Genomic DNA, 27,021 nt, shown 5'->3' with positions numbered 1-27,021 from the left:
CCTAATCTTATCTAGCATCTGTGATCTTATTTCAAAACAGGGCCTTTGCAGATGTTCACAAAAGGAAGAGGTGGACAATATTGAGGTAGTCCTTTAAACCTGTGCCCCACATTGGGCACCAAATAGTAGGACAAAAGGAAAAGCAGCAGGACATGAGCTCATCGGTACAGGTTTACTTCAGAATAAACCCGAGAGGGACCACCTGGGCACTAAACACCAGACCAGCAAACTTTACACAGGCTAGAAGGTCTTTAGAGGATCATGAGCATATACGGGGGCTGTAGAAGTAATATCACAATGGGACTTCTGAGGGGGAAAAGCCCAGTACAAAGAAGTTGTGGCTATCTGCCCAGAATGAGGCTTGAGGATGTACAAGGAGTTGTGTACTGTTTGTCAAGAACAATGATTCTGAATGATAGGGTGTACCTGTGCTTGACCCATGACAAGAAGTTTGCTGAAGCTGTACAAACATATCAGGGGTAAGGGATTAAAGTGATCTCTGCTTAGAGTAGGATGGTGGTGGTCCAGTTCCTTCAGATGTAATTGAGTTAATGAGTTTATCCTGGATGTGGGTAGCCCTAATAGCCAATGAGTGGTATCCTTATTAGAAGAGTAAAGGAGACTCAGGAAGCACAGGAAGACCATGATGTGACCATGGAGGTCAGAAGGAAGCCAGCACAAGGCAGAGGGTACCAAGGGTCGCTGGTAACCACAAAAGCTGGGTTTGGAAAGAGGGACAGACTCTTCCCCAGAGCCCTCATATAACTGTGGGAGAATGTGTCTCCCTTTGTAGTAATCTGTCACAGAAGCCCTAGTAATCTAACACAGACTATACTAAAAAACAAAAAAAGCCTAGAGCATCAAAAGATGCAACAGGCCAGAGTGAGCACAGGTCCAGGGGGCTATGCTACTCAGTTATCTTTTACTGTATTTAGCTCCGCAGTGTGGTCTGTGCTCTGCATTCTGATAAATCGTGTGACTTGAATTAGTTTTCACTTTGCTTTGATTTTCAGAGATGCTTCAGGGAAGGGCAAAATCCCTGCCAGAAGTCTCCTGTTGCAGATAGAATGAAGAATCTTTCTGCAATGAAGAACTGCACTACAATTCTGCAGACCAGATACCGGTGACTTTGGACTCAGGTGGCAGTGTCCAAACATTCTGTGACAGACTGTGAGCTATTGCGTAGGAACCTCCGGGGCAAGCACTGACTGCAGGTGAAGGAACTGTCACCCTTTAAATGACTGCCAATGCCCCTCATGTTGGCTTTTGTTCTTTTGTTTCAGGTAAGACCCCTCCACCCCCGACCAGAAAACTCCATTTGGAACCGGTCTAAACCAGCCCAAATTCAAAATTGCTCTGTCATTATTCTGGGTCGCCTAGAGTAAATGATGTCCATCAGAGTCTCATAATAATGCTAAATCCTCTAAGCTGGGGAGCATTCCTGGCCACTGTTTTGAACACACCAGGTATGAAGAAACATGATGTGGAACTAGTAAGCTACCTCTACATGTGATTACGCTTTCCAATGTGAACCTGCCTAAGTCTACCTAATGAAACCCAGGAGCCTCCTGTGTAGTGGAGACCCGACTTGGGCGTTATTTCCAGTGCTCTTGCGATTGGTAGGGCAAGATGGAACTTTAAAAGTTAGAATTTTTTTCCTTTAGAAACAAGCCACTTCACACTTCCTCAGACTGAGGACACAGCTGCCACCCTCTCTTCTCCTCAGACCAGATCAGATACTGGCCCCAACAAGCCAAAATCGAATTTCTCTTCCACCGAGCGAGAAGAGAATGGAGACAGTGGCGGCAGTACGAACCGCCTCCATCTCCCCGGGACCAGTTTTGAAAAGCCTTTTTTCTTCTCCCAAACTAAATGGCCTTCTGCGGCCAGTAACTCTCTTATCTGCAATAAGTCTCTCTTCACGGTTGGGCGTACTGGCTCTGCGCGCACCCAGGAGCGAGGCTTACGAGAACGTTCACCTGGGGGGGGGGCGTTCATAAAGGTCCCAAGGGATCGAGCCTCCTGATGAAACATCCCGGCTGTGCTCACACTAAGGACTTTCTAGCCCAACTCGCCCATAAGAAAAGCAACTCGAAATCATGTGGAGACAAGAAGAGGCGCTTTTCTAAGAGGCCCAGTCAGTAATCCATGCTGGAGCGGAAGGGTTTCAGGCACCCCGAGGAAAGTGAATGAGTCCGTAACTACACCGCCTCCAGTCTCTTGAAAAACTCAGCTGTGACCACAGTACTTTTAGACACCCACGGAAAATTACGTTAAACAGCCAAAAATCGTAACAGAAACCACAGACTGAGCAGCGGATAACGCCACACACATCCGTCACTTCCGTTTCCGACCAAGCCACGCCCACGACGTCACGTTCCGCCGGAAAGTGCGTCATCAACCGCGACGCAGCCTGGGTGTTTGCTGCCGTGGACCATGGCGGAAGTCGGCCGAAGGAAGGTGTGCGACCCGGGCGCGCTGCTCCCTGGGGGTTTCTGGGCAGCGGTGGCAGTGTGGCTGGAGAGGCCGCAGGTGGCCAACAAGCGGCTGTGCGGCGCCCGCCTGGAGGCCCGCCGGAGCGCCACTTTGCCCCGGGCCGAGGCCCGCAGTCCTAGGCTGAGCCCAGGCCCCGAGCAGGAGCGAGGAGCGGCCTCAAGCGGACCCCAGCAGGGACCCGAACCTGGTCGGAGTTCTGTCGAGGGGCATCCCCGTCCCAGGCCGGGATTAGGACCCGAGGAGGGCACATCTTGTCGCAGACTTGAAGAGACCCAGGGCCAACGCCAACAGGGGAAGAAGCAGAGAGAAGTAGCCGCAGCACCTGTGCTCGCCGAGCAGCCCTACAGGTCTGGAGGCGGGGGGAAAGACGACCCTGCCGCTGTTCTAGATTCGCTCTGGGACCGTTTTTCCCGAAGTCTCCTCTGTGGCCGTCCGGAGATGCTGTCATTCCTCACGCGCTCCACAGCAGGATCGCAGTCAAAGGCACCTCGCAAGCTCGACCTGGTCCTCAGAACTGTCATCCCGAAAACGAGCACGCATTCCTTGGTTACAGCTCCGAGGAGAGAAATGGTCGTGCAGGGTAAGAACGTATGTAGTAGTGAGAGAATACAGTTAGATAAAAAAGCATTCACTGAACCTCGGGTCAGTGAAAACGCCCGAAAGGGACCTAGTAGTACACTTCCTCTGTTGTGTTCTAGAGAGGTTGTAGGTTTTGGATTATTTTTGGAGAGGGGCGTATAAAAATATACTGTATGTCCTCAGGACAGAGGACCGGATAACTGGTGGGAGTGGTTGGTGTGTGCAGGGCTTCAGGGAGAAGGTGAAGGATGCACTGGTTGTTGAATGATAAATAGGAGTTTAGCAGGTAATGAGACAAGTGAAAGGGAAGCCGTGTACGCTGAGACCAACGTGAAAGCGGTTGAAAGTGGCGGTTAAATGGCTGGGAATGTCCCAGTTTTCAGTGTTTGTCCAATTTCAGACGCTTATTTTGAGCATCTCTGACCTTGGGTCTTCAGCCACTCCCTGCCTCAAACTTTATCCAGCAGCGAATGAGTTTCCTGTTGCTGCTGTAGCAAACTACTGTTCTTTTTGCCTTCTGTGGAAGGTGGACTTCGATTGTGAATACTTGTTTGTTAATTGAGGCATGTGTTCATCTTTGGCTTTGGTATTGCTAGTTTTTTTTATATCCAAAGGAACCATCCTTGATTGTGGAGGTAGAACTTCAGACATCCAAACCCTAAGCTTCTGTACAAACTGTCATGCCGGGAGCTCCCGGTAGGATGAGTCACTCTGCAGTGTTTGGGTGAGGCGGTGAGTGCAGGGTCAGGAAATGCCGAGACAGGAGGACCCTGCTCAGGCTGGGCCTTGGGTTCGGAGTGCCTGGAGCCTTGTACAGTGTCCTGAACCAGCCTCTCCAGTGGCTGAGTGGTGTTCTGTGGTGCCCATGCCAGAAGATAGGGTCATCTGGCGATACTTAGCCAGGGCAGAGGCCTGCGTGGGCTCAGTCTTCCCTAAGCTCCTGTTGTGGATGGTGCTGAGAGTGGCTGCTTTGTGCTGGCTCCCTCTTTCTAGTTGTTGGGCTGTTGTGGTAAAGAAGCACAAAGCTCCCTCTGTGCTCCCCTCACATGCTCAGGAGCACAGTCTCCAAAGGAGGGAAGCCTCCTGATACGTTCATTAGTTTTCTTCCGCCTGATGAGACACCCAGCTAAGCAATTGTAATCTCTCATCATTGTCTTTTTCCCCCCAGATGTCCCCAATGGAACGGTAACTTTCTTTCCTCTGGAAGAAGATGATGAGGGGAATGTAGAGGTTAAGATGAGCAACGTGTATCAAATTCAACTCAGTCGCAGCCCCGTGGAATGGTAAGACCTGGACAGCTGATTGCTGGCCCCCTGCTGTGTGGTTTCGATCCACTGATGGCAGGAGTGGGTCCTCATTGATGTCTCTGCTGGTGCTCGCTGGTGCTGGTCCCATGTGTGACTTGCAGTGTGGCTGACTAGAGTCTCAAGCCACTACATTCCACATGGCCTTGATGGGCATGGGCACCCAGTTTGTGCACGGAGCTTAGTAAACTCCACGTTCACAGTGTGGCTGTGAGGAGTGGGTGGTGCTGCCTTTCCTGGTGTGTATTTGGCTCACCATGTTGAAGGCTTGGGTGCCAGTGGGTTTTTGGAAAATGACTGGATCTACCTTCGCTGAGTGAATTATCTGTGGATGAATTCGTAGCTGAATGGGTTGGGAGGAAGTGGGGCACTGGGTTTGTCCCAGCCCCTTCCTCCCCGGCTCTTGCCCCTACCCCTTCCTGGCGGCCATCCTGTGAGCAGCTCTCCTCCACCACGCCCTTCCACTGTGATGTTTCTGCCTCACCGTGACAGGCCAGAAGCAATGGAGCCGGCTGACCACGGACTGAAAGCCCTGAAGCCATGAGCCAGAACAAACCTTTCTTCCTTGAAGGTGACTGTCACAGTGACAGCAGGCTGACGGAGACAGGAATGCTTGTGGAAGGGCAATCTAACCAGTGCCTTGAGCCTGTGTGGTGTTTGGGCTTGTGCACAGAATGTGGCATTTGATTGAGTTCTGTTTCATTCTTTTTAAATGAGCGAGGCAGTGTGAGGGTGAATCCGCTCCTTGCTCCCCCACTGATGCTGAGAACCATGCCTGGCTGGTCCCTTCTAAGACATTCTTGGGTATCATGTGTTCTATACTTGGCTGCAGAGAGAGTAGAGGGGTGAAAAGGCAGAGCGTGGGTTTTAGAGTTGGACATCCTGGGCACCCCCACTAGTGGCGTGGTCTCGGTCTGTCATTCTGTCCCCTTGACTGTCTGTGAAGTGGGTCTGGCTGTTAAAGCCTCTGAGGAGGGGTCAGGATGGGCCCCCAAGGGTCTGTAGCAGGCTCATAGCCTGGGGAAGTGCATAGCTCCTAAGACCTGTGCCCCTTAGAACCATCAGGAGTCACCCCGAATTGTTGAGGACTTGCATGGTGCCTGAAGTCCCTGGTGTGCTCACCTGTGCTACACCTGGCTTGTGCTCATGCCTGAGCTGTCTGAACTCCAAGAGGACCCCTGAGGGAGTGTGTTCGGGCAGCAGGCAAGCGCCTGGCTGCATGGGTGCTCTGGGCAAATTTGCCTCAGGACTCATGTTCTTGATGAACCCGCAGGGGTCTGGCTGCTGCCCCGTCCTTTCACTTTTCAGGGTGGCACTTCTGGTATGACCCCACTGGGCGGCTGTCACTGTATCCACTTGGGCACCAGCCATACCTGTGGGCTGGATGCCCTGCATTCCAGTGGGGCACAGGTGTGATAGGCATCGGATGGCTCCTTTTCTTCAGGGCTTGTGTGCCCAGCCTGTGCCAGGCACTGACATATAGGCTGAGTAGGTCTTTAGGGGGAGACGGAAAGAGGTGCTCTGGCCCCTGCAAGAGCTGGTGAGGAAACCCAGATAAACGGCTCTGATCCAGGGACCCGTACAAGAAATGACAGCACTGTGCCTGACACCTGTCAGGCGGGTGGGGAAGGTGACATCCAAGGGGAAGCCTGAATGCGTGGGGAGCAGGCCTGTGGGCCTCTGGGGAGGAGGGGAAAGGACCCCAAGGCTTGGGGAGGAGAGCGGAAGCCCTGTCCAGAGCCCGCCTGCACAGTGGGGCCGAGTCAGGCAAAGGAAGTAGCAGGGCCTTCCCAGCTCCTCCCGGTTCTGACGCCCTGGACTCTCCTGGGTCTGGGTTGTGTCACTCTAGTGTACCCTGGTAGCAGAAAGCCTCCAAGTCTTGGCTCTCCTCGGATTAGCCAGCCACTCACACTTGTCCCTGGCTGGTCCCAGCTGTTCCTCCAGCAGCCTTGTCTTGGTTGTTCTTTGGGACTATCGTTGGGTGTAGCCTTTTTTCTTGGTCCCAGGAAACTTGATGCTCTCTCTCCTCAGCATGCTGCCCAAGCTGCAGGCCTGGCGTCGGGCGCTGTCATCTGGGTGGGCCCTGTGGCCCTCCGTGGGCTGCAGGCTTTCATTCCTTATGGAACACGTAGGTGGACAGGGCCCCTGGGTACCCAGCGCTGCCAAGGCTGGGAGGAAGCCGAGCAGGCCAAAGCCATGGGCACAAAACGCGTGTTTCCACGCTAGAGAGGGCCTCGCCATGCTGGGCTGCGTGCTTTTCTCTATGGAGGACACGTCTTTAACCGCCCTCAGATCATCTCATGGTTTTTAGTAAAATATTTTGTAATAAATAGCTTCTGCTCATCTTTTGGTAAATAGGTAACAAAACTAAAAATGAAAACCAGCCCTGCTTACTCATATTTCTCTTACTTTTAAAGGTTCATATCTGTTTTGATTTTCTGTCCAGAGAAGTGGCATTCGGACGGAGCTATCTGGCCCCGACCCGCCTGGCTGGGAGAGGAGCTGCTGGGCAGGCTGGCCCGGTGGTGCGTGGCCCACAAGAAGAGTGAGTTCAGAAGCACCCTCTCCCTCGTCTCCATCGAGAGGTACAGTGTGCTGTACCAGGAGCTCAAGGAGAAGTACAGAGACATGGTTAAGGTGAGTGCTGCCCGCAGTCCTGCTGAGTGAGGTAACGTGACTGTGAGTCTGGGCCCTGCTCACTCGGTTCATATGCAGACACCAAGGGCTCCGGACGCATCTGCTCAGTGGTAGTCTGACAGCCACACTTTAGCAGCCTCAGAGTTGCAGGCAGCAGCCTCAGATGCAGCATTGAGGGGGACTGGTTCTTTTTCCTTGGACGTTATTTTTTTCAGTAGCTCAAAGAGTAAACGTAATTGAATATTGAATTTTAGTTACTAATTACCTGTAATTCTTTGTTACAAATTTGAAGATTTATAAGGAAACACACCAGCCAGGCATGGTGGCTCACACCTGTGATCCCAACACTAGGGAGGCTGAGGCAGGAGGATTGCTATGAGTTCGAGACCAGCCTGGGCTACATAGTGAGTTCCAGGTCAGTCTCAACTACAAAGTGAGACCGTCTCAAAAAAACCAAAAAACAAAAGAAAGCAAGTGGAAAGCTAAAGTACAGGCCAGCATGGCACTACTGGGCTAAATCCCTGGCCCTGGAAAGCTGAAGTACAAGAGGATGCACTGTGCTTCAAAAAGGAAACAGGTTTCATGGCAGTGTTCCCTTTGATCAGTCACCGCTGTGTGGTGAGCACCCCGAGCGCCGCAGCTCAAAGCAGTGAGCGTCCATGCTGCTGGCGCCTGAGTCTGGGGCTAGGCTGCCCGCAGCTGGGCTCTGTGTCCCACAGTCCCCTGCTCAGTGGCCTTCTAGCATCCTTCTGTCCACTCAGCACCTTCAAGAAGCTGCTCACATTTTTCTGGGTTTTTAAGTTGTTCAGAGCAATGGTTGTCCAAGTTGTGTCATGCACTCTGCTGGAAATCAGCCTCTACACTTCACCTTGGTCTTGGGTTTTCCTCTCTGCCAGGCCCGTCCTGCACATTGGTGATTTAGGCCCAGGCTTCGTCTCATGTGGCAGAGGCCCCCGGTCCCTGAGAGCCTTGTTCTCCTGGTCCCTGGCCGGCTTATTTCCTCACCCTTTCATTTCCTTGCTCATCGTCTGTATCCAGATGAGTGTGGGGAGAGTAGACGAGCACCTCCTCTCACGTCCAGGGCCTCATCCGAACAGCTGTGTACATGTTCTCCATTGCAAAACCTTGTTTTGGGTTACAGTGTGTGACGTGTCCTGTTACATGTCGCATGGTGATTTTGTGTGTCTGTGTAAATCTCATCATAACAAAGCAACTATAGGGCCAGGGATTTGGCTCAGTGGTTCTGCCGCCTGCCTCCCAAACACAAAGTCCAGAGTTCGATCCCTGGTACCAAAAGAAAAAGAAATCAATTGTGAATGTGCTCTTTTGGGAGGAGCTTCGAGTTTTCGTTTTTATTGTGGGACCCTTCAGTTGGAGGTACGCTCCTTAGGGTGCTTTAAGTCTTGTGAAGTGGTGGAAACGGAGTGACACCTTACATGTGCTCTTGAAAACCTTGTAGGTGTGGCCCGAGGTAACTGACCCTGAAAAGTTTGTATACGAAGATGTGGCTATTGCTGCGTACCTGCTGGTAAGCACCTAAGCAGTGTCCACAATCCCGCGGGGTGCGTGCGGGCTGCTGTGGGCAAGGCCACTAGTGAAGGACGTGCACAGATCCATAGCTTGCCAGGTCGTGGTGTGTTCACCCGGGTCGGTTAGGGTGTGACGGTCTCGCTTTCGCACGGCACTGCGTGTAAATCAAGCTTCAGTCGTGCAGCTAAGCTGTAAGAGTGTGGGCTGGACTGCAGTTAACCGACCAAGGAGGAGGAGGAGGAGCACTGAGCGTGTGCCCTCACTCTGGGCCTCAGCGTTTGCCCCAGGCCTTGGGGCTGCCCACCAACCCATCAGATTTGGCCGTGACCTTTAACTGAGTATGTAGGCCTGATTTTCTTATTTATCAGATGTTTGGGCTGAACAAGTTCTGGTTTCCCTTAGTTGGCTTAGAAATAGCCTGCTTTGCGATTATCAGAGTATCTAGCGAGCCGAGCCGTGCCCACAGATATGCAGTGAATGTGGCCTCTCCTTGGCGGGGGTGCAGGGAGGGGCCCCATGCCTGCTGGGCGCTGTTCTCAAGTTCAGATGTGTTCTCTCTCCACAGATCCTGTGGGAAGAGGAGCGAGCCGAGAGGGGCGTGAGCACCCCACAGGCCTTTGTGGACTTGGGGTGTGGGAACGGCCTCCTGGTCCACATCCTGTGCAGTGAAGGGGTGAGTGCGGCCCCTTGGCCTCGCCCTCGGGGAGGGACGGCTGCTGGGCAGCAGGAGCAGAGCGCACAACTGTGGGAGCTGGAGCGGTATGAGCTGCGCCCCTCCTTCCTGCATGGAGAGAAGTGGGGTGCCCTGGAAGAGCCAGCAGGGGAGGCCCCGTTGCCCAGAAACTGACCCAGGTGGGGAGTACAGAGCTGCCTGTGGTTGTCATGAGACTCCCTGGCTGCTGGCCTGGAAAAGGCCACTGTGGGCCCTTGGCTTGCCTGACTGCTGGCAGGGTTCAGGTTTCTTCCCCCGGCCCTGAGTGTCCCCACAGAGCTGAGACTGCACTGTACCACCTGCAAATGCCAGGGTCTTCTGCGCCCCCTGCTGGCGGTGGACTGCTGCTTCATGGTGATGCTCTGGGTTTAACCTGTGCCCCCTGGACTATTATTTCAGCATCCAGGTAGAGGGATCGATGTGCGAAGAAGGAAAATCTGGGACATGTATGGACCCCACACGCAGCTCGAGGTACCGGCATTGCTGTGCGTGGACCTGTTGAAGTGCCTGTCTGTAGTCAACACCGCTCGCTCTCCCTGCACATGCAGCTGGTCTGAGGACGGAAGTTAGACAGGGAAACGAGGCTTCCCACAGCACCTGGTCACCCTGGCCTCTACACCCTGGAGCTTGTGGCGCACATTCGTGCTCTGTGCGGGCTGCCGGGTGCTGCTGGGGCAGAGCCTGTGCCGAGTGTGCATTGCATACTGTCTGGATGGGTGGCCTGTGCAGAAATTCCAGCTGCAGGAACTGGTTCCGGCTGGCCTCCCTCCCTCTGGGTGGCGCTGTGAGCACAGCTGCGGGGCTTGCCTCCAGACCTCTGTGCATCCGCTGAAGTGTGGGGGTGATGCGGTCAGCGTGTTGGCTGACCTTGGTGAGCGGAAGGTGGAGGGGCAGATGGGCTAGGTCCCAAGCAGCCAGCCGCGGCCATGCCTCCTCCCCCACCGTCACTGACTGGATTTTGAAAGAAAGAGCCAATGTTTTCATCTGTAGATAGAAAATAAAACTTTTTTTTTTTTTTTTTTTTTTTTTTTGGTACCAGGGATCAAATTTGGGACCTTGTGCTTTCCAGGCAGGTGGTGGGACCACTGAGCAAAATCCCTGACCCTAAACCTTTGAGACTATTTTTGTAGTTTCTGTTGCCTCACCTTTTAAAGCTGAGAATGATATTGCAAAAAAGGAAAAAGATTCAAGGAAGGGAAGCTTGCTGTAGCGGCCTTGCATTTCCTTGTATTTATTTTTTCATTATGCTCTGCTGCATTCTGATCTATAATTGCTTGTACATTCAGGTATCACAGTGAATGTAAATTAGATTCAGGTGTGAAGTGCGGGTGACCCGACAGGTGTGCCAGGGAGGCTGCAGGTGTCTGCAGAGTGGTTGCTTACGGACCTGGCAAGGTTGGGCTCTGACCTGGGCTGTGAGGTGGGTGATCAGAGCAGGAGTGTTACGACTGATTTCAGGTTCCCTGGGTGAAAGCTCAGGCTGTGACCGTGTGGCCCCTGCTTAGTTCACAAGGCACGGACAGAGCTGGCTGAGTGCGGTGCCTTGGGTATGGCACGGGGTTCTGGCATGGGCTTTGCTGCCCGTGGTGCCGCGGCTCTTCTCTGGCCTGTGGGAGCCCGGCCAAGCCCCAGTTAGCTTCTGGTCTCAGTGCCGCATCACCTACTCAGATGTCAGGGATGTGGGCTTTGGTGGTGCTTTCTGCCCTGAGGACCACTGTCACGGGAGGGTGGTTTTGTCGGCAAGTACACAGTGTCTGGGTGTCCCAGTAAAGGGTCCCCCTGATGTAGTTAGTGGTTTCCACATGCAGGTAGTCTAGAACCTCAGAGGTCGGTCATGGCATGCAACTTACCTTTCACAAATCTCTCTTTGAAAAGCCTCAGTTGATCGTAAGCAAGAAGGTGTTAAGAAAAAAATGGCTGTTTATAACAGCAGCATTGTGATGATTGCAAATTATCTTACTCCTGTGAGCCCTACACAAAGTGGGAATGTTTCATTTGTCACCCACAGTGTCAGTTAAACTTTCTGTGAGGGGCGCAACTGTGTTCCCAGGGCCTGGGCCCAGGGGGCTGCAGTGTGACTGTGGCGGTTCCTTGAGTGTAAGTTGTGTCCTGATTAATTGAAGCAACAAAAGGACACAAGGGCATATTTAAATCTAGAATGAATGGGAATCGAGGTTTATTTTTCCAGCTGTAGGTTATATCCTTAACTGGTCAGACTGTGTTACACTCTGTCATTTACTGTCCGCACCATGGATCATGTCGTGCCATTAGTAGAATTTCCATTCTCTTTTGCCTACATTGTGTCTGCAGAAGGCTGTGATAGTGAGAAAATGAGCCTCACTGCCCTCCATTTGGGCTCCTGCACCTGGGGCATGGGTATGGCTGGTGTGGCTTCTTGGCTCTGCACTCTGGGAGCTGCCGGGCCACAGCATCAGAAAGGGTGACAGCGCCAGGCAGACGCAGCATTCTTACTGAGTGAGCGACTTCCGGCCTTCCTTCCCCTCCCGAAGCTGGCTCCACCCGAGAAGAGTAGGCAGGGCCCTGGGGCAGTCCCGAGAGGGGCCTTCGGGCCGGCCACTTGTTCCTTCTGTATTCTGCCACAGGGTGACAGGTCACACTTCCATTCTCGCAAAGGTCCCTTCTGAGTTCACGAGGCAGCACATTTCTCACCAGCACAGGAGGTGTGTGACAGATAGGCCAGAGTTGCCCCAGGGTTGGCCCTCAGACACTGCTGCCTCCTTGCTCCTGGCCAAGTGGCCCTTCCTAGGCTTGTGCTCTTGTCTCACTTTGTGCCACTCTCTCAGGAGGGTGCCATCGCCCCGAGCGACCGGACCCTCTTCCCTGCCGCGGACTGGCTGATCGGGAACCACTCTGACGAGCTCACGCCCTGGATCCCTGTCATTGCGGCCCGGTGAGGAGAGGGGGAGCCTGGAGAGAGTGGGGTGTCTCGTGCGTCATGCACGCTGTCAGGACGGGAGCCCTGACGGTGTGTTGCGGAGCACTAGCAGTGTGGCAAGTTCAGACCGTGGAAGTGGTGTTTTTTGGGTAGATGCGAGTTAAGCGCAAATGAAATCCCATCTGTTTTGCTTTCGAATGTGGCTGGCCCTCACTGCACCTCCTCTGAGTTTCTATTTCCCTAACAAATCTCAGACTGCTTCAGAAAATGCGTATCACAGTTTACAAGGGTAACTGTGTTGGAGTTTATGTTTTGTGCGTAATTAGGTTCATGTTATTGAAAGGACACACTGTGCTGCATTGCTCTTGCAGATTAAGCCGGGGAGGCTGAGATTCGTTTTCCGTGTAGCAAACATGGAGCAGGAGCAGGGGTCCCCACGTTGCCCGGCGCCTGTGCCATGCGCCCTGCCGCCGCTCCAGCCTGTGTGTCTGCTCGGACTCTGCAGGTCTTCCTACCACTGCCGGTTCTTTGTGCTGCCCTGCTGCTTCTTTGACTTCGCCGGCAGGTACTGCCGCAGGCAGAGCAGGAAGACGCAGTACCGAGAGTACCTGGACTTCATCCAGGAGGTGGGCGAGGCCTGCGGCTTCCATGTGGAGGAGGACTGCCTTCGGATCCCATCTACCAAGCGGGTGCGGGCGCGGGTGGTGGTGATGAGGGAGAGCTGAGGGCTGGGTGCAGGATCGCCTCTAGCCTCGCTCTTTTGCCTGGCGTTGGGCACCTTCACATCTGGATGGCTTGGGCATGAGCGAGAACTCTCAGCAGACATCTGCTGGAGCCAAGCACACATTGCCAGGTGCTAGGCTGCTCCTGACACAGAGAAACTGAGGCCACAGAGCAGGTGGCAGGGCGGGTCTCAGTGCCTCTGATGCCGATCGGCCTTGTTTGATCACCCGCTCCCTGCTCTTCGGCAGATGCCAGATGGGGTGCAGAAGGAGGCCCCCAGCAGCGGCACTGGGGACATGTGAGGTGGTTCCCATGCATGACCCCACTCTGTACCAAGCACCCCGCAGGCGGCTGGGTTGTGTGGAGTCTGTGCCCTAGCAGGCTTCCTCGTGTGTGCTACCCCAGCGTGGCGTGCGGCCAGCCAGGTGGGCACCAGGGCTGTGTGTGGCAGTGAGCAGCACGGAGCTCAGTGGTGTGGACACCCCGGGAGAGCACAAGGGCCTGGGTGATGAGGCCGCTGTCTTGGGGCTGCAGGGGTGTCTCGCTCCAGGCGCCAGGCCCTGGGCTCCATCCCAGTCCTGGGGTAAAAGCCTGTTTTTTGGTAGCAGATGTCTGTAACTTCTGTATGATCTGCACTGCAGAGCAGGAGATGCCCAGGGAGCACGCTGGCATAGCGCAGGAGCCGGCTAAGACACCTGCTCTGTGTGAACACAGGTCTGCCTCATCGGGAAATCCAGGACCTACCTGCCTGGCGCAGAAGTGGGCATGGATGAGTGGAGGACGCAGTACATTCGCAGCCGGCAGGGGCTGGCTGGCGGGGACGCCCCCTGTCCTGTACCCCAGGTCTCTGCCTGCAGTGCCGCTCACCCGGATGGCAGCAGAGCAGTGGGCACCGGGGTTCGGTGTGACCTGGAGGTCTCGGAGGCCCGGGCCGAGGGACTCTGGCTGCCCACCTTCCATGCTCGGGAAAAGGCTGTGCCTGTGAGGAACTGTGCCGCCCTCCCTCGAGACTTCATCAACCAGGTGGTTTTGCAAGTAGCAAACTTGTTGTTAAGCAGAAAGAAGTCACTCACAGGAGGTCCTCAGGAGGGGACTTGCAGGACCTGCAATGGAGGAGGTAGGCTGCCCGGTGGCCTGGCCGTGCCTGGTTCTGTCACCAGCCGGCGCATCATGTGTCCTTTGTGGCCACCTGTGCTGGAGAAGCCCCGGTTGGTGCCTGGGAGATTAGCATGAGGGACTTGATGCCCAGGGAGGCAGCCACGGCGGGGCTCCTAATCCCCCTCACAAGGGCAGCAGCCAGGGCGGTTTATTTTCAGTCTAGAAATCACGCAGCCAGAAAACGTATTTGTCAGTGCCTGGAAAATGCCCTTTCCATCCAATGTGTGGCCGGAGTTTGGAAGTTTGATTTGATAATACAGTTCTTCCTGAAAGCCCTAAAATACTAGAATCCATTTTGATAAGGGAACATTTGTATTGTTCTCATGGGTGATTAGTAGCATTAAAGAGTGACGGGGCTGAAGGACAAGCTGCTCTTACACTGTTACACTTACTAAAAAGTTGACTTCAGTTCTTTAAAGCCTTCCCGCCTCCCCAAGGAGCTGGGCCACTTCTGGGCAGGACACTGGAGTCTCGGGTTTGGCCGCCAGAGGGCGGTGTGGGACCATCTGGGGAGTGGTGCCTCACAGACCTGCTCCTGCAGTTTGGGGACCCAGAGGACAGCGAGGAGCCCATCCCTCTGCCCTTTCCTGGGACAGCGTAGGCAGCTTGGGCAGTGGTCCCTTCTCCCTCAGGCACACGTGAGGACAGAACCACTGCACATGCTCCCTCCAGAGATAACCCAGACCTGACCGCATCCAGGATAAAGGCAGCAGTGTGACTGCAGACCAGCCACCCAGTCTGGTGGAATCTGGCTGGGTGCTGGGCCGCTGTGGGTCTGCAACCCTGATGCACAAGAGTTCTGTGCACTTTGACTTCCTGTCCATGGCAGTGATGGTGGGAAGATGCTGGCCCCTGCTGGGGACAGGAAGCCCTTCCATGAGCAGACCCCGGACAGAGGTGGCTCTGAGGGGTGCCTGTCCCCGGCATGCCTGCAGGTTTCCACTGCCTTGGGCTGGAAGAGCCCGCTCCCCTGGGATGCAGTGGCCTCTAGGGCCTGGGGCTGTTGGACTTCCTGTCCTCGCCACCCCACCTGCCTGCCCGCAGGCACGGGACCTTGGCATCTTGGACCTGGGCATCTCCCTGAGCGGGAACTGCTTAGAGGCAGCAGGAAGGGTCCCTGCCTCAGGACAGGTGAGCACAAGTGAAGCTGCTGGGCTCTGGTCCAGGTGTGCCTGTGTCCAGTGGGAGGGTGCAGGTGAGGTATGAGGTGCTCTGCCTGCCAGCAGGAGGCTCTTTCCAGATGCCCACAGGGAGGCTACCCTGGTCTCACATTTGTTGGCGATTGGTAATAAACTGACCTCACTGCCACCGGGCTCTCTGATTAGGGAGCTTGCAGGAAACGCAGGTTCCAGAAACAGAAGTCGCCAGTGGTGGAGACCGTCCCTGGGCAGCCACAGTCCTGTCACCCCTCACGCCTGCCACGCTGGCTGCCCGGAACAGCTGCCGTCCCCTCGTGGGCAGTGCCCAGCCGCACGGCACCTCCCGCCTGGGTGACGCTGCCCTTGTCCCGTTGTGAGCGTGGATCCGTTCGAGATGCCGGGGCCGCCTGCCAAGCCCGCGAGGGATTGGCGTTGCAGAACCAGGAGGCCAGCTGGGCTTTGTGGGTCTGGTGGAGCTGCCTGCTCACGGGTGTGTGACCCTCCCAACAGAGAGCCTGTCTTTGGCAGAAGTGGCACAGCAGCTGGACAGGGCGACCCTGCGGAGGCTGAAGAGCGAGTGTGGAGGCCTGCAGACGCTGCTGCGCAACAGCCACCAGGTGTTCAAAGGTGAGGGTCTCTGTGGGCCTCTCTGCCCTGCTGTGCAGCAAAGCGGCTTGTTTGCAGGGAGTTGAGACCTTCACAAGCTGGACGTGGACGCAGTCCCCTCGGGGTGGGACGGTGGCCACTCTGCCCTTGTGGACTCAGCCCCTGGACCAGCCCACGCCTGGCCCCCCTGCCCCGATCTGGAGGCCGATGTGTATCTGCTGTCCTCACACCAGCCGGTCGGCAGGCCTGTGGCCCAAGAGCTCTCCCGGCTGTGTGAGTGTGGAGCTGGGGTGCTGGCCCGACCCGCAGTGTGAGGCTGGCGAGTCTGCGCAGTGGAGAGGGGCTGGGCTCTGCCTGTACCAGTGCCCCAGGTTCCAGAGCTGCATGTGGGCCGAGGGACTGTGCCCTGGGTAGTCACAGTGTCTGCCCAGTCCCCAGAGTGACAGGCGATTTTGTGAGCTTTGCCCCAAGTGGAAGGAATTCTGGGGTCCACATCTCCTCCCTTGCGCCCTCCGGTGTGCTGTGCTCACTTCCTGAAGCTCCTTTCCCTTTGCTTGGGGGAGTATTAACCAACCACTGAGTGTACCAGTTACTTCCAGGCGTCTGCAGCAGTGATGTCTCCCTGAGCCGAGGCCCCACATGCAGGCAGGTGCGTCCTGAGCAGTGACACTTGGCCTGCAGAACGGGCCAGGGTGAACCTGCGAAGTGTCCCCCGCCTAGGGGCTGGGGTGCTGCTGCAGTGCGGAGGATGACAGAGCCCCAGTGAGGGAGGGGTGGTCGCCCCAGGACTTGTGTCTGTGTACCATGGTGGAAAGGGGAAGTGCTGTCTACCGGCCCCACTCGTGCGAGACAGCAGGGCCCCCGCTGCCTCTGCCCTGCGCTGGGCGGTGGCCAGGCCACCCCAGGGAGTCAGATGGGGACACATGGTGATGGAGGTGCAGCTCTGCACCTCAGCCCACGGGCCCTAGACCTGGGGATTAGAGCCCTGCCTGTGCCCCTTCCCTGCCCTCCCCGCGTGTGTGAGAGTAAGTGTGCACGGGAGCGCGGGTGTGCGCCCCATGTCCCGGCCTCTCCGGTGCTGTGCTGGGCGTCCGGGCCTGCAATCTGCTCTTCTTCTACAAAGCTCTAATCAGTTAAAGCGTTTGCTGCAGCCGGAGGGAGCGCTCTTCTTTCTGTTTTGCCAGCACATTTTGGTCTCTGATTTCGCGAGAGCATCCGTTGTCCTTATAGATAAACATGTGTGCGCCGCCCTCTGCAGCGTGGGGCGGAGTGTCTTGGGGCCACTGGTGAGTGGGCGGGGGTGAGCACCAAGGAGACAGCTCCCTCCAGTGTGCCGAAAGCACGCATGGGTGAAGCAGGGCTCCACTCGGTGAGGGTCGGGTTTGTGTCCTAAACCAGTGCGGCTACCCTCAGGGGACCTTCGGGGTGGGGCAGGACAAGGCTTCCTGCAACACTGCAGGGATGGTGGAGAGGCGGCGACAGCCCCAGGCCTGCACTCCTGGGGTGTTGGGGATGCCGGCGTCTGAGGTGCTTCCATGAGGAGCACGCTAGCAGTGAGCCGGGCAGCTCACGGGCTGTCCCCACGACCCGTTTCAGATCAGGCACACACTGGCACCGGAGCAGAGCCTGACAGTGGTCTGGCCGGAGCTGGCCGCCATGGGCCCGAGGTCCACCCCTATGGCACCTGGTACCTCTGCCCAGGGTGTTGAGTATTAGGAGGGGCTGTCAGAGCTGCCCTGCACCCTGGCGTGTAGGCAGGAGCGTTGGCAGTGCTGCCTGGGCTCCTGCTGCTGCCCTCTCCGGGGCCCCTGTCCTGTCTTTCGTGCTAGGCTTCAAGGACCCCCCAGGCCCTATTCCCCGGTCCTGCAGGCTACTCCAGGGGCTCCCTCGGGGGTCTGGCTCCCGAATCTGTGGAGGGCCTGCTGCCACCACGGCCCTGGGGGAGGCCCCAGGCTGGCCCTGCCCATGTGGCTCTGGTGTGTGTGCTTGACCCCGTGGCCCTCCCAGAACACGGGTGGGTTGGGCCCTGGTCTTGCTGTGAGTGCATCCAGCAGAGTGACCTGCGGCTGCCTGACCGGGTCAGGCCGGGGAATAGGCTCTGGTTTGCAGTGAGGCGCTGTGGAGGGCCCAGGTCCCTGCAGACAGATCTTGCCGCTGTCCCTCGGACGGGAGGCGCCTGCCTGGCTCCTGTCTATTTCAAGGGGAAAGACGGTGCTGACCTGCTGCTCTGAGGGCACAGTGGCCACCAGGGACTGTCACGGCGAGGCCCTCACCCTGCACCTGCCTGTGGATAGGGCCAAGGCCGGGAGACAGCTGTGGGGAGACCTCCGGGCTTGATTGCCGTGGCCACCTTTACAGGGCACTGTTGGCTCCACAGCACGAGAAAGGCCCCAGTCCCCAGGCCGTGGGTGCGTGCCGGAGCCCCGAGAGCGCACGGGTGTCTGGGGTAACATTGTGGCCCTCTGTGCTTGTCCTCGTCGCAGTTCTGGACGGCCGTGTCCACATCCGGGACTGGAGGCGGGAGCTGCAGAGGACGGGGTGCTCAGAAGCCAAGTGCGGACCACGTTCGGAGGCCTTCAAGACCCGAATCTGCTGGTTCTTCACGCACCACCCCGATGGCTGCGTGCTTCCTTCCACCAGCTGCCCGTTTGCCCATGGGCCCCAGGAGCTGCGCCCGCCCCGGCCCCACAAGAAGAGGCAGGCACCGTGAGCCGCCTTCCGCAGAGCCAGGCCCTCCCGAGGTCGCTGGCCTCCCCGTGCAGGAAGCACGTGCCGTGGGAGTGGCCTCTTGGTGTGGGCGGCGCGGCTCAGCGCGTTTCCCGAGGGGACCTGGAACAGAGCACCCTCCGGGCCTGCCGGGCACCATTCTCCTGGGCCCTGCCATGACAGTGAGGCCCAGAGAGCAGGCCAGAGCTGCAGCCCCGCACCTGGTCACTGTGGGCCCAGACTGAGCTCCAGGCTGCCTCCTCCCTGGCGACTCGGCCCCGAGCTGTGCTGGTTGTTGACTTCCAGAAAGAAGCCCTGTGCATTTCCACTTGAGGTCGTCGCATGCGCTTGACACTCTGCCGCCTCGTCCTGGGGCCTCCCTGCACGTCTACGTCTGTGCCTGACAAGGGCGGGCTCCATGTCCCTTGGGGAGGAGGATCAGCTCGCAGGAGGTTCCGTGAGCTCCTGGCTCTGAGCAGGGCTCCAGGGTCCCCAGATGGCCCTGTGGGGAGGCCACCACCCTGGGATTCTTGACTCCCACCTGGCCACTGCTGTCCTCCAGGGACACCTGGTACAGGGTGGCCTTTCGGGAGCAGCCAGGAGGCCTGTGATGTGGGAGCCCCAGCAGAGAGATGGAGCGGGCCCTGTGACCCACCATACCTGGGCCCTCGGCCACCTCACACGGGAAGGACCTGTCCTGGGAGCTGCAGGCCTGTATCTTGCTGCCTGACTCATCCAGGCGATGCCTTCAGGAGCAGCCCATGCCCCTGGTATTTAGTCCCTGAGGACGGGTTATGGGGGACGGAACTGGGTCGCCTTCTCACAGGGCTGCCATAGGTCCAGGCTGCCAGCCTCTCCAAGTGCGCTGGTGTCCAGCTTGCAGGAGATGGGGGCCTGAGCCCCAGGGGCCCTGGAGCTGAGGCTCCCAGCACCGTGCAGGGCTGTCCCCATGTCCGTCTGTTGCTCTTGCCCGCCGTGCACCAGTTCCTAGTGAGGGAGCCTAGGGAGAATCCCAGCGTTGGGATTGCAGGTTCACTTTGTCCCTACTGCTGGTGACGTCGGCTGTGGCCGTCAGTCCCGGCTCCTGCTCCCATGCTTTAGGGTTTGGAGCAGCCATGTGGGGTGGTGAGTGCTCCCCAGGGAGGCCAAGATGCCACGGAGAGCTGGGCCTGGCTGCCTGTCACAGATGGGGGTCAGGGGCAGCAAGTCCCCTCCTCAAGCCACGCTGACCTGCAGCATCCGAGCCGGAGCCTGGCCAAAGGACAGGATGAGCTGGAGGAAGGGCTGGTGCTGGCCACGCCCTCCCTGTGAGCAGGGGCTGGGGCTCCTTGCCTGGGCAGTTCTAGCAGCAGAGGCTGAAGCAGAGGGGTCTCCGTCCAACCCCTACTTCCCGGGAATCGGTGCTCCCGCTCTTCAGGAACCTGGCAGAGCCCCGAGGAGCTAAGAGCAAAGCCGCTGCCAAGCAGGCAGAGGCGAGACCTTGCTCAGAGCCAGCGGGCCTTGCAGCCAGTGGGCGGCGCCACCTCCACACCCATTTGACCTAGTTTAGCCTTGGGTTCTGGCTGTGTGCGTGCTGGGGCCCCTCGTGACCCGGCAGGGCCAGGGACGCCAGCCAAGTGCTGTGTGTGCGCTTTCCTGGCGGGCGGGAAGCGGGCGCCGGGGCTGGGGGTGTGGAGCCATCTGGCTCAGGAGCACAGCAGCCATGTGCCCTGGGCTCCAAAGGGAAGCAGCTGCCGCCTGGCTGGCTCGTCCCTCCCATCTGTGCCTCTGCCCTGGACCCACAGGGACCCTCTGCAGTGAGGGGGGCTCCCCGAGACAGCGGGGTGTGCACTCTTCAGCGCAGCCAGTGGCAGGCGGCACCTGACAGCGTGTGTCCGTGCCAGCCTCCTGCCTGCTGGGCCCACAGAGCTGGGGTGGAGCCATGCTTTCCCAGAAGCAGGGCCAACTCCAAGCAGCCAGCCTGGCCCTCCTGTGGGAAACAGCAGGAAGACAGAGGAGTCCCTTGCAGGGGCTGGCAGTGCCCAACCCGCCAAGAATGCTGCATCTGAGAGGGGCTCCTGCTGGAGCAGCACAGCCCAGGGCTCTGGACAGTCTTCCCTCCTGCCTTCCCTCCTTTCTGTTTCTTTCCCCTCTCCATTCTAGGGCATATAGGGGGTTGAAATGGGCTGCTGGGGTCTAGGTCCTGAGGAGCAGTAGGAGGGTGCAGTGGGGTGCACCCGAGACCCTGGGTGTCGGGCTGACCCTGGAGGCGGGTGCTAGGGGAGGTTGGTGCAAGGGGGAGGATGGACAGTCCCGCATGGTCAGTCACGGGACCACAGACCCTAGGAGCCCCAGGCACAAGGCAAAAGTGCTACTCGGTTCACGAACTTAGTTTTTCCACTGTGCTGGTCACAGAATTAAGTTCATGAACTGAGGAGCCACTGTACTGGAAAATCAAAAATAAGTGTCCTTCAGTTAGCACTGTCAGTAAATAGGCAGCAAAGCCCAAGAGCGGTACGGGGCACGCCTGTGATCCCGGGTCCTTGGGAGACTGAGGCAGGAGGACTGCAGGTTCAAGGCCAGCCCGTGCAACTTGGGAAGAAGCTGTCTCAGAAAAAGTGGTTTGCAGACTCCTGTGGACAGCAGTCAGAGAAACGGAGCCTTGGAGACAGCTGTAGGACAGAGGTGAGGACGCGGGGCTCTCAGCCTGTTCTGCGTTCGAGACACTACGTGGACTTGGTCATGCCAGGTGAGGGTCCCGAGAGCAGGAGGGCCCCACATCAGGCCGGACGTGGCCCGGCGGGCTTCTGCATGGGGCTGCAGGAGTCCACTCCCTGCTGGCCACTCTGCTGCCACGTCAGCTCCACGTTGGGCTGTGCACTGTGCCTTCCAAATCCACCAGCAACACGGCAGCTTCCTCGGTGCCGATTTACTCCTCGCCCTGCCCACCGTGTGCCCAACTGCTAGCTTGCTGCTCCGTTGTCCGTTTAACCTTCCATCTGCCTAGGGCCCTCCTGTTCGTCCTTCTGCCCTTCCAGAGGCAGCCACCCACCCACCCGGTCACCCGACTGGCCTTCCACTCGTCCATTTGTCCCCCCAGCCATCCCCTGCCCATCCGTCCTCCTGCCATCCCGGCGTGCCTGCTTGTGCATTGGTGTAAGTTCACCTATGAGCACATGGGGTCGTGTGTGGCACCACACACCCGTGTGCTTGGTTGTAAGGGGTTTTGTCACGGGCTCAACCCTCTGCTGTCAGCCCGTTCGCAGGTGGCAGCGGGGAGGAAGATGGATGTGTGGGGAGCAGGGCAGCCTGGAGCCCACGGGGACTGCTGAGTCTAGCTCTCGGTGACAGGGCACCCTGCAGATGCCGCCCCTCATCAGCCACTCGGGTGGGAAGCAGGTCCTGGGAAGGGGGCCTCGCAGCTCTGCCAGCCCCACCCGCCCCAGAGCCAGCACAGCCCCCTGGAGCCTGGGACAGGCATGGCCCTGCCCCGTCCTGCGTGTCTGTCCTCCTGACGGGGCCCTACACGTGGTGTCTGGTTCCTTGTTGGGACGGGGCAGGCCTGGTGTGGGATGGTCACCCACAGCCCTGCCCAGCTCATACCTGTCCCCTCTCCCATGGGGGCTCCCCGGGGCCACAGCTCCCTGGGCAGTGCAGGCCCAGAGTGGACAGTGACTCTAGATCACAACGCCCTGCTGCTGGCCGGATCATCACATTCTCTGCCCTGGACGTGCATGCCGGGTGCCGGCCCTGTCCCGTGCAGCTCATGTTGGGCCTAATGTGGGTGCGGAGCGCCTTCCGTCACCCCGAGCTCAGTGTGGTGCAGCTGGCCTGAGGACTCAGTTCCCCATTCTCCCCTTGGGTGGCCAGCAGGCACTCACACCTGTCCCTGCAGGTGGCTCAGCCCTTCTCACTGCTCTGGGTACTGTGGTGATTTTGGAGGCCGCTCCCCAAGGTTCTCTCCTGCCCGCTGGAGACTCCGGGACCTTAGGCAGAGACTGCACATGACACATGGTCCCCATCTCTGAGGCCGGCGTGGTTGGCTGTGTAGCTTCCTCTATGGGGCTGCCCGGCTCCCCCCACACGACCTCACTGCTGGTCCCGGGCAGGGGCAGCTCTCCCAGAGGGCTGACAGCCCCGGGGGATGTCGGTGGCTGCCTGGCAGCCTGTGGGAAGCAGGAATCCAGCCTGTGGGACCCGCCTTGGAGCAGTGTGACTTGCAGGTTATCTCCCCAGCAGATGCCTCCCTGCATGGTGCTGGAGGAGAGATCTGGTCCTCACAGGGGTGGTGAGAGCCAGAGGAAGTGAGCATGCTGGCTGGGCTGCGAGGTGGGGAAAGGAGGCCGGGTCACAGGACAGCGTGGCCCAAGGGACAGGTCAGCCTAATGACCCCTCCATCCTGGAGCCGATGACGGGGAGAGTGGCCTGGCCAGAGTCAGAGCAGCTGGGCGTCCTTAGGGGCAGGCGACCTGGATCCTTGGTTTACTTGCGCCCCGAGTCAATCCCAGGTCCTTGGGGATCTGAACATGAACAGTAAAGCTGTAACTCAGTGGGAACAGCAGTGTCCTCTCCAGGACCCGAGTCTGGTCAGAAGGTCAAGGCCGGCAAGCTTGACTCGAACAGGATTCCCAGCAGCCACCAGTGGCCCCCGGGACAGGAAGGAGAGGCGGGCAGGTGGAGGTGTGAGTGTGGGTGCCCCATAGCCGGTGCTCCTGGGCCACAAATCAGCAGGAGACGGGGAGACTAAATAGGGGAGAATGCTCAGATGACCGGCGGGCACGGGGCGGTGATGGCAGGCAGGAGGGGGGCCCTGGTGTGACATCCCTGCACCCTGCTAGCACCGAGATCACCGAACGTGACCACGCGCTTCCCTGAGTGGCTGCCACTCCTGCACCTTGGCCGGAGCTGATGGGAACCCTTGGTTTGAGCCAAACCTGGGCACCAGCGGCAGCCACTCTGTGACTAAGTCATCCCCGGGCTGCATGTCCAGTGGAGACTCCCGCTCCGTGCTCTGCACTCAGCCACACCTTTCCCAGCCTGCAACCCCTTTCCTGCCAGGAGCCTTAGACCCAGGCCCCCCGCTGTGCTAGGCCTTGTCCCCCATCCGAGAGGGTGGCGGTGGTGCACACGGAACAGCACAGCTGCTGGCAGGTGCGGCCTGGCCCGTCCTGCAGTGCCAAAGCAGCTTCCAGAGCAGCCTGGTTACTCCTTGCCGCTTCCGGACTGGGCAGGAAGTGGGGAGAGGCTCTGCATGGGCGGAGTCTCCCAGGTCACTGTGGGGGGACAGCAGGGCGGGAGGGAGCGAGCCTAGCACTGCCTCCCTCCTGACCCCACGTGATGGGCGCAGCCTGCCACCCCGCCATGACCGTGTTTGCACCTGGTGCTGCTGCCACCAGTTCTCCCCAGGTAGAGGCGGAGCGTGCAGGTGGCTGCCCAAGTCCTTGGTGCAGTGACTTTCTAGACACTTGCAGCCCACTCATCCCTGGTGGTGGCCCTGGCTCCGAGGCACAGGACCCTCGTGTGGCGCAAAGAGGGAGGACAAAGCCTGCGCTGGGCAGGCAGCTCCCGTGGGCTTGGGGTGCTGGCTGCTGTGTCCTGACTGTCGCCTCCCCGCAGGCGCTCAGTCCCTTCCAGTCCCAGGCCTTTCTCCCCTGACGTTGGGACCAGCGGGGGTGAAGGTGGCGCCGGTGACCCATGTGCCAGCCCTTGCCTGTGTGCCCAAGAAGCCTGGCTGGACGCTTCCTGCCTTGGCCTGTGTGAGGCGGGTGCCTGCTTTCAGAGAGGAAGCTGTGGGGAGCCCTGCACCGGGCAGTGGGCACAGTGACAGAATGAGGAGCCCCCTCCCAGGCTCCCTGCACTCCCCCCAGCCTGTGCCAGGACCCCAGGGTGAGCCTGCGAGGCCAGGCCCCAGGCTGGTGCCCGGCACATCCCCGGGGCAGGCAGCCGCGTCAGCACCAGGCCCAGGGCCAGGACTCGGGCGGAGAGGGGGAGCAGTGTTCCCTGCACAGCCAGAAGGAGAAAGTGACTTCCAAGAACAGAGCTGCAAGTCTTCTGCCGGGAAGGGAGGTCGGCCCACTCAGCGCACACGGGGTTAGGGTTCCTGTGTCTGCGCAGCGCGGCCTGTGCCCACCCTGTCCCCAGCTGGGCTCTGGGAGTAGAGTTCCCGGTCCGCGGCCACACAGCTCTGTGTATGGTATCCCCTGAGAGGAGCTGTGCATTCAGGGCAGCAGGGAGAGGCCAGAGGGTGCCCCGGGCCTCAGGGCTGGCACAGCGGACCTGGTCCCTGGTGCCATTGTGAGTAGTGTCCTGCAGCTGGCCTTTCCCAACCCCGCAGCTCTGGCCCAGGCTGCACCACACCTCTCGGCCATGCAGACAGGAGACTGCAGGTGCTTGGGCCACTACAGACCCAGGGCCTCCTCCCAGGTCTTCCCAGGTGCAGGGTGGGCCCCTCTGTCCCAGCTTCCCCATCAGGAACAGGCCTGGCCATTGTCCCGGAGGCCTGCAGCCCCGGCTCCCCTGCTGGCCAGGCCCCTTCCGGCTGTCATGGTGCTGCTGGGCACTGTGGCCACTTCTCAAAGGAGCACGCATTTGTCCGTGTGTGCAGCACATCTGTGCATGCTCACGCATGTGCCCGGCCCAGGGCAAGTGTGAGACGCTGGCTGTGAGGAGCACACGCGAGCCACTTGCCCCAAGGTGACCTGGTAGCCTGTGATCTCCTGTCACCCTCCCTCTCTGCGTGTCTGCCCAGCATGGCCTCTCACTTTGTGTGTGACCCCAGGAGGTCCTTTTGGGGGACTCAGTCTCCCCATCTGTGAAATGAGATCACTCGGCTCTGGTTAGAGAAGGTGCCCCAGCTCCTGCTGGGAGCTCACTCTAGGGACAGAGGGATGTGCTGGGGACAGAGTGGGCTGGGCCAGCTCCCAGGAGACAGGCTGGGGGGGAGACGGGCGACACTACCTGAAGTGGACTCCTGGAAAGCTCCTTAACGGGAACAGCGCGTGCTCACCCCTTTCACCACCTCCTTTCCCCCCTTACCTGGAACACAAATGTGGTTGAGCTTCAGCAGCCAGATTGTGACCAGTAGTGTTCACACCAGCCCTGGACGACACCTCTCGACATCTGCCTGGGAGAGTAAAGCACTGGTGTGCGTCAGGTACAGTGTCTGGTTTCCGTGTGCACTGCTATCCCTGACTGGGAACCCAGGCAGGGTGATGGTGCCGTGGAGGGGAAGAGAGGAGGTGGTTGGGGTCAGGGATGAGGCGAGGTGGCTTCTGGTGAGCCTGTCGCCTGTGCTCCAGGTGTCTCTGCTACTAGGGGACTGGGCCAATGACACCTGGCAACAGGGACCGGAAGTGGCCCAGGACAGGCGAGGAAGGCGGGAGCATGCACCTCCATTGGAGTCCCTGGAGAGCCGGGATGGGCTCAGTGGGGAGGGGCGGTGACCATGGCCCTGCCTCCGAGGGCGCAGAGGTTCTGCAGCCAGAAACCTCCCAGCAGGACGGAGGAGCCCTGTGGTTTCCTTAGCGAATTCTGCCAAAAACCTGAGAAAGAGCAGCATGGATGCTTCCGGCTGCCCCCCACCCCCGGGAAGAGTGCGTCTCGGGCTTTCTGAGGCCAGCAGCCACACTCGCACTGGGCAGATGCCCAGAGAACCACGGGAGCATCCGCGTCAGCCCAGCTGGGAAATCTCAAGCACAGGTTTCTCAGGTTGCTACCAGTAAAAAGTAAACCTGATAATGTTTCTTCCTTTTTAGTAGTGGGGCTTGAACTCAGGACCTTGGGCTTTCTACTGAGCTACGTCCCTGGTGTAAATCTAATGATATGATCACAGCAGATTCATCAGGAGTGCAAGATGGGTTGAACATTTAAAAATTGAAGTGAGTTAACCACATTTGTAAGCTAAAAATGAGAAAACCACACATCTCAATAGATGTGAACAGGCTTTGATGAAATCCAACATCTTTTTCTTTTTTTCTTTTTGGGGGAGTTTCTTTACCAGAGGGATTCATTATGTAGCCTAGGCTGGCTTTGAAATTTTGGCGATCCTCCTGCCTCAGCCTTCCAAGTGCTGGGATTACATCCGTGCACCACAACGCTTGACTGAACCCCTTTTCTTGATAAACGACCTCATCTCGCTAGGGCAGAGGCCCTTCCTCCATGAGATGAAAGACACTTCCCACACTTTCCGGGTTCCATCCTAGCCAGGGAGACAGACACCCTCAGCACAGGGTGTGGCAGGCCACACAGACACGCGGCCAGGAGGAAGACAGCTGTCCTCAGTCCACACAACAGAGGACCCCACCCAGGAGACCGGGAAAACCCCCCCAAAATCTAGCAGAACCAGGAAGTGAGGTTGGTGAAGCTGCAGGACACAAGCCTGACAGGCAAAGCAGGTTGCTTGTCCTAGCAACCAGCAGGCAGAAAGTCGTTTTCAGGGATAGGAGCACAGTGGAGGAGGGCAGGGTGGAGGCTCGCAGGGGCTCATGGGGAGTGGCAGGAGGACATCCAGCCCCACGTGGAGCTGGGAGTGACAAACCGACCCTAAGAGTGCTTCCC

General features: G+C 58.3%; 1 protein-coding gene across 2 annotated transcripts; it reads left to right on the top strand.

The window, feature by feature from the left end:
- Positions 1–1,654: 1,654 nt before the first annotated feature.
- Positions 1,655–26,486, top strand: Trmt44 (tRNA methyltransferase 44 homolog). 2 transcript variants are annotated; one of them, XM_010641773.3, is made up of 11 exons: positions 1,655–3,076; positions 4,244–4,358; positions 6,797–7,016; positions 8,476–8,544; positions 9,112–9,219; positions 9,658–9,729; positions 12,063–12,169; positions 12,660–12,843; positions 13,592–13,994; positions 15,703–15,801; positions 18,264–26,486. In XM_010641773.3, the coding sequence occupies exons 1-11, from the start codon at positions 2,437–2,439 to the stop codon at positions 18,488–18,490; spliced, it is 2,244 nt and encodes a 747-aa protein (XP_010640075.1). In that variant the 5' UTR covers positions 1,655–2,436; the 3' UTR covers positions 18,491–26,486. The 2 variants fall into 2 exon arrangements, with proteins under 2 accessions (XP_010640075.1, XP_010640074.1); XM_010641772.3 differs by having other exon boundaries at positions 1,657–3,076; positions 15,685–15,801.
- The last annotated feature ends 535 nt before the right edge of the window (positions 26,487–27,021 follow it).

This window comes from Fukomys damarensis, unplaced genomic scaffold (assembly GCF_012274545.1).
Source record: "Fukomys damarensis isolate Sample0158 unplaced genomic scaffold, DMR_v1.0_HiC HiC_scaffold_35, whole genome shotgun sequence".
NCBI classification, from domain to species: Eukaryota; Metazoa; Chordata; class Mammalia; order Rodentia; family Bathyergidae; genus Fukomys; species Fukomys damarensis.
This window is presented reverse-complemented; position numbering and strand designations above follow the sequence as displayed.

Coding starts and splice junctions, on each gene's coding strand:
- Trmt44 (XM_010641772.3), top strand. CDS start 2,437: ATGGCGGAAGTCGGCCGAAGGAAGGTGTGCGACCCGGGCGCGCTGCTC. Junction 9,730..12,062: donor GACCCCACACGCAGCTCGAG/GTACCGGCATTG, acceptor CCACTCTCTCAG/GAGGGTGCCATCGCCCCGAG. Junction 12,844..13,591: donor GGATCCCATCTACCAAGCGG/GTGCGGGCGCGG, acceptor GTGTGAACACAG/GTCTGCCTCATCGGGAAATC.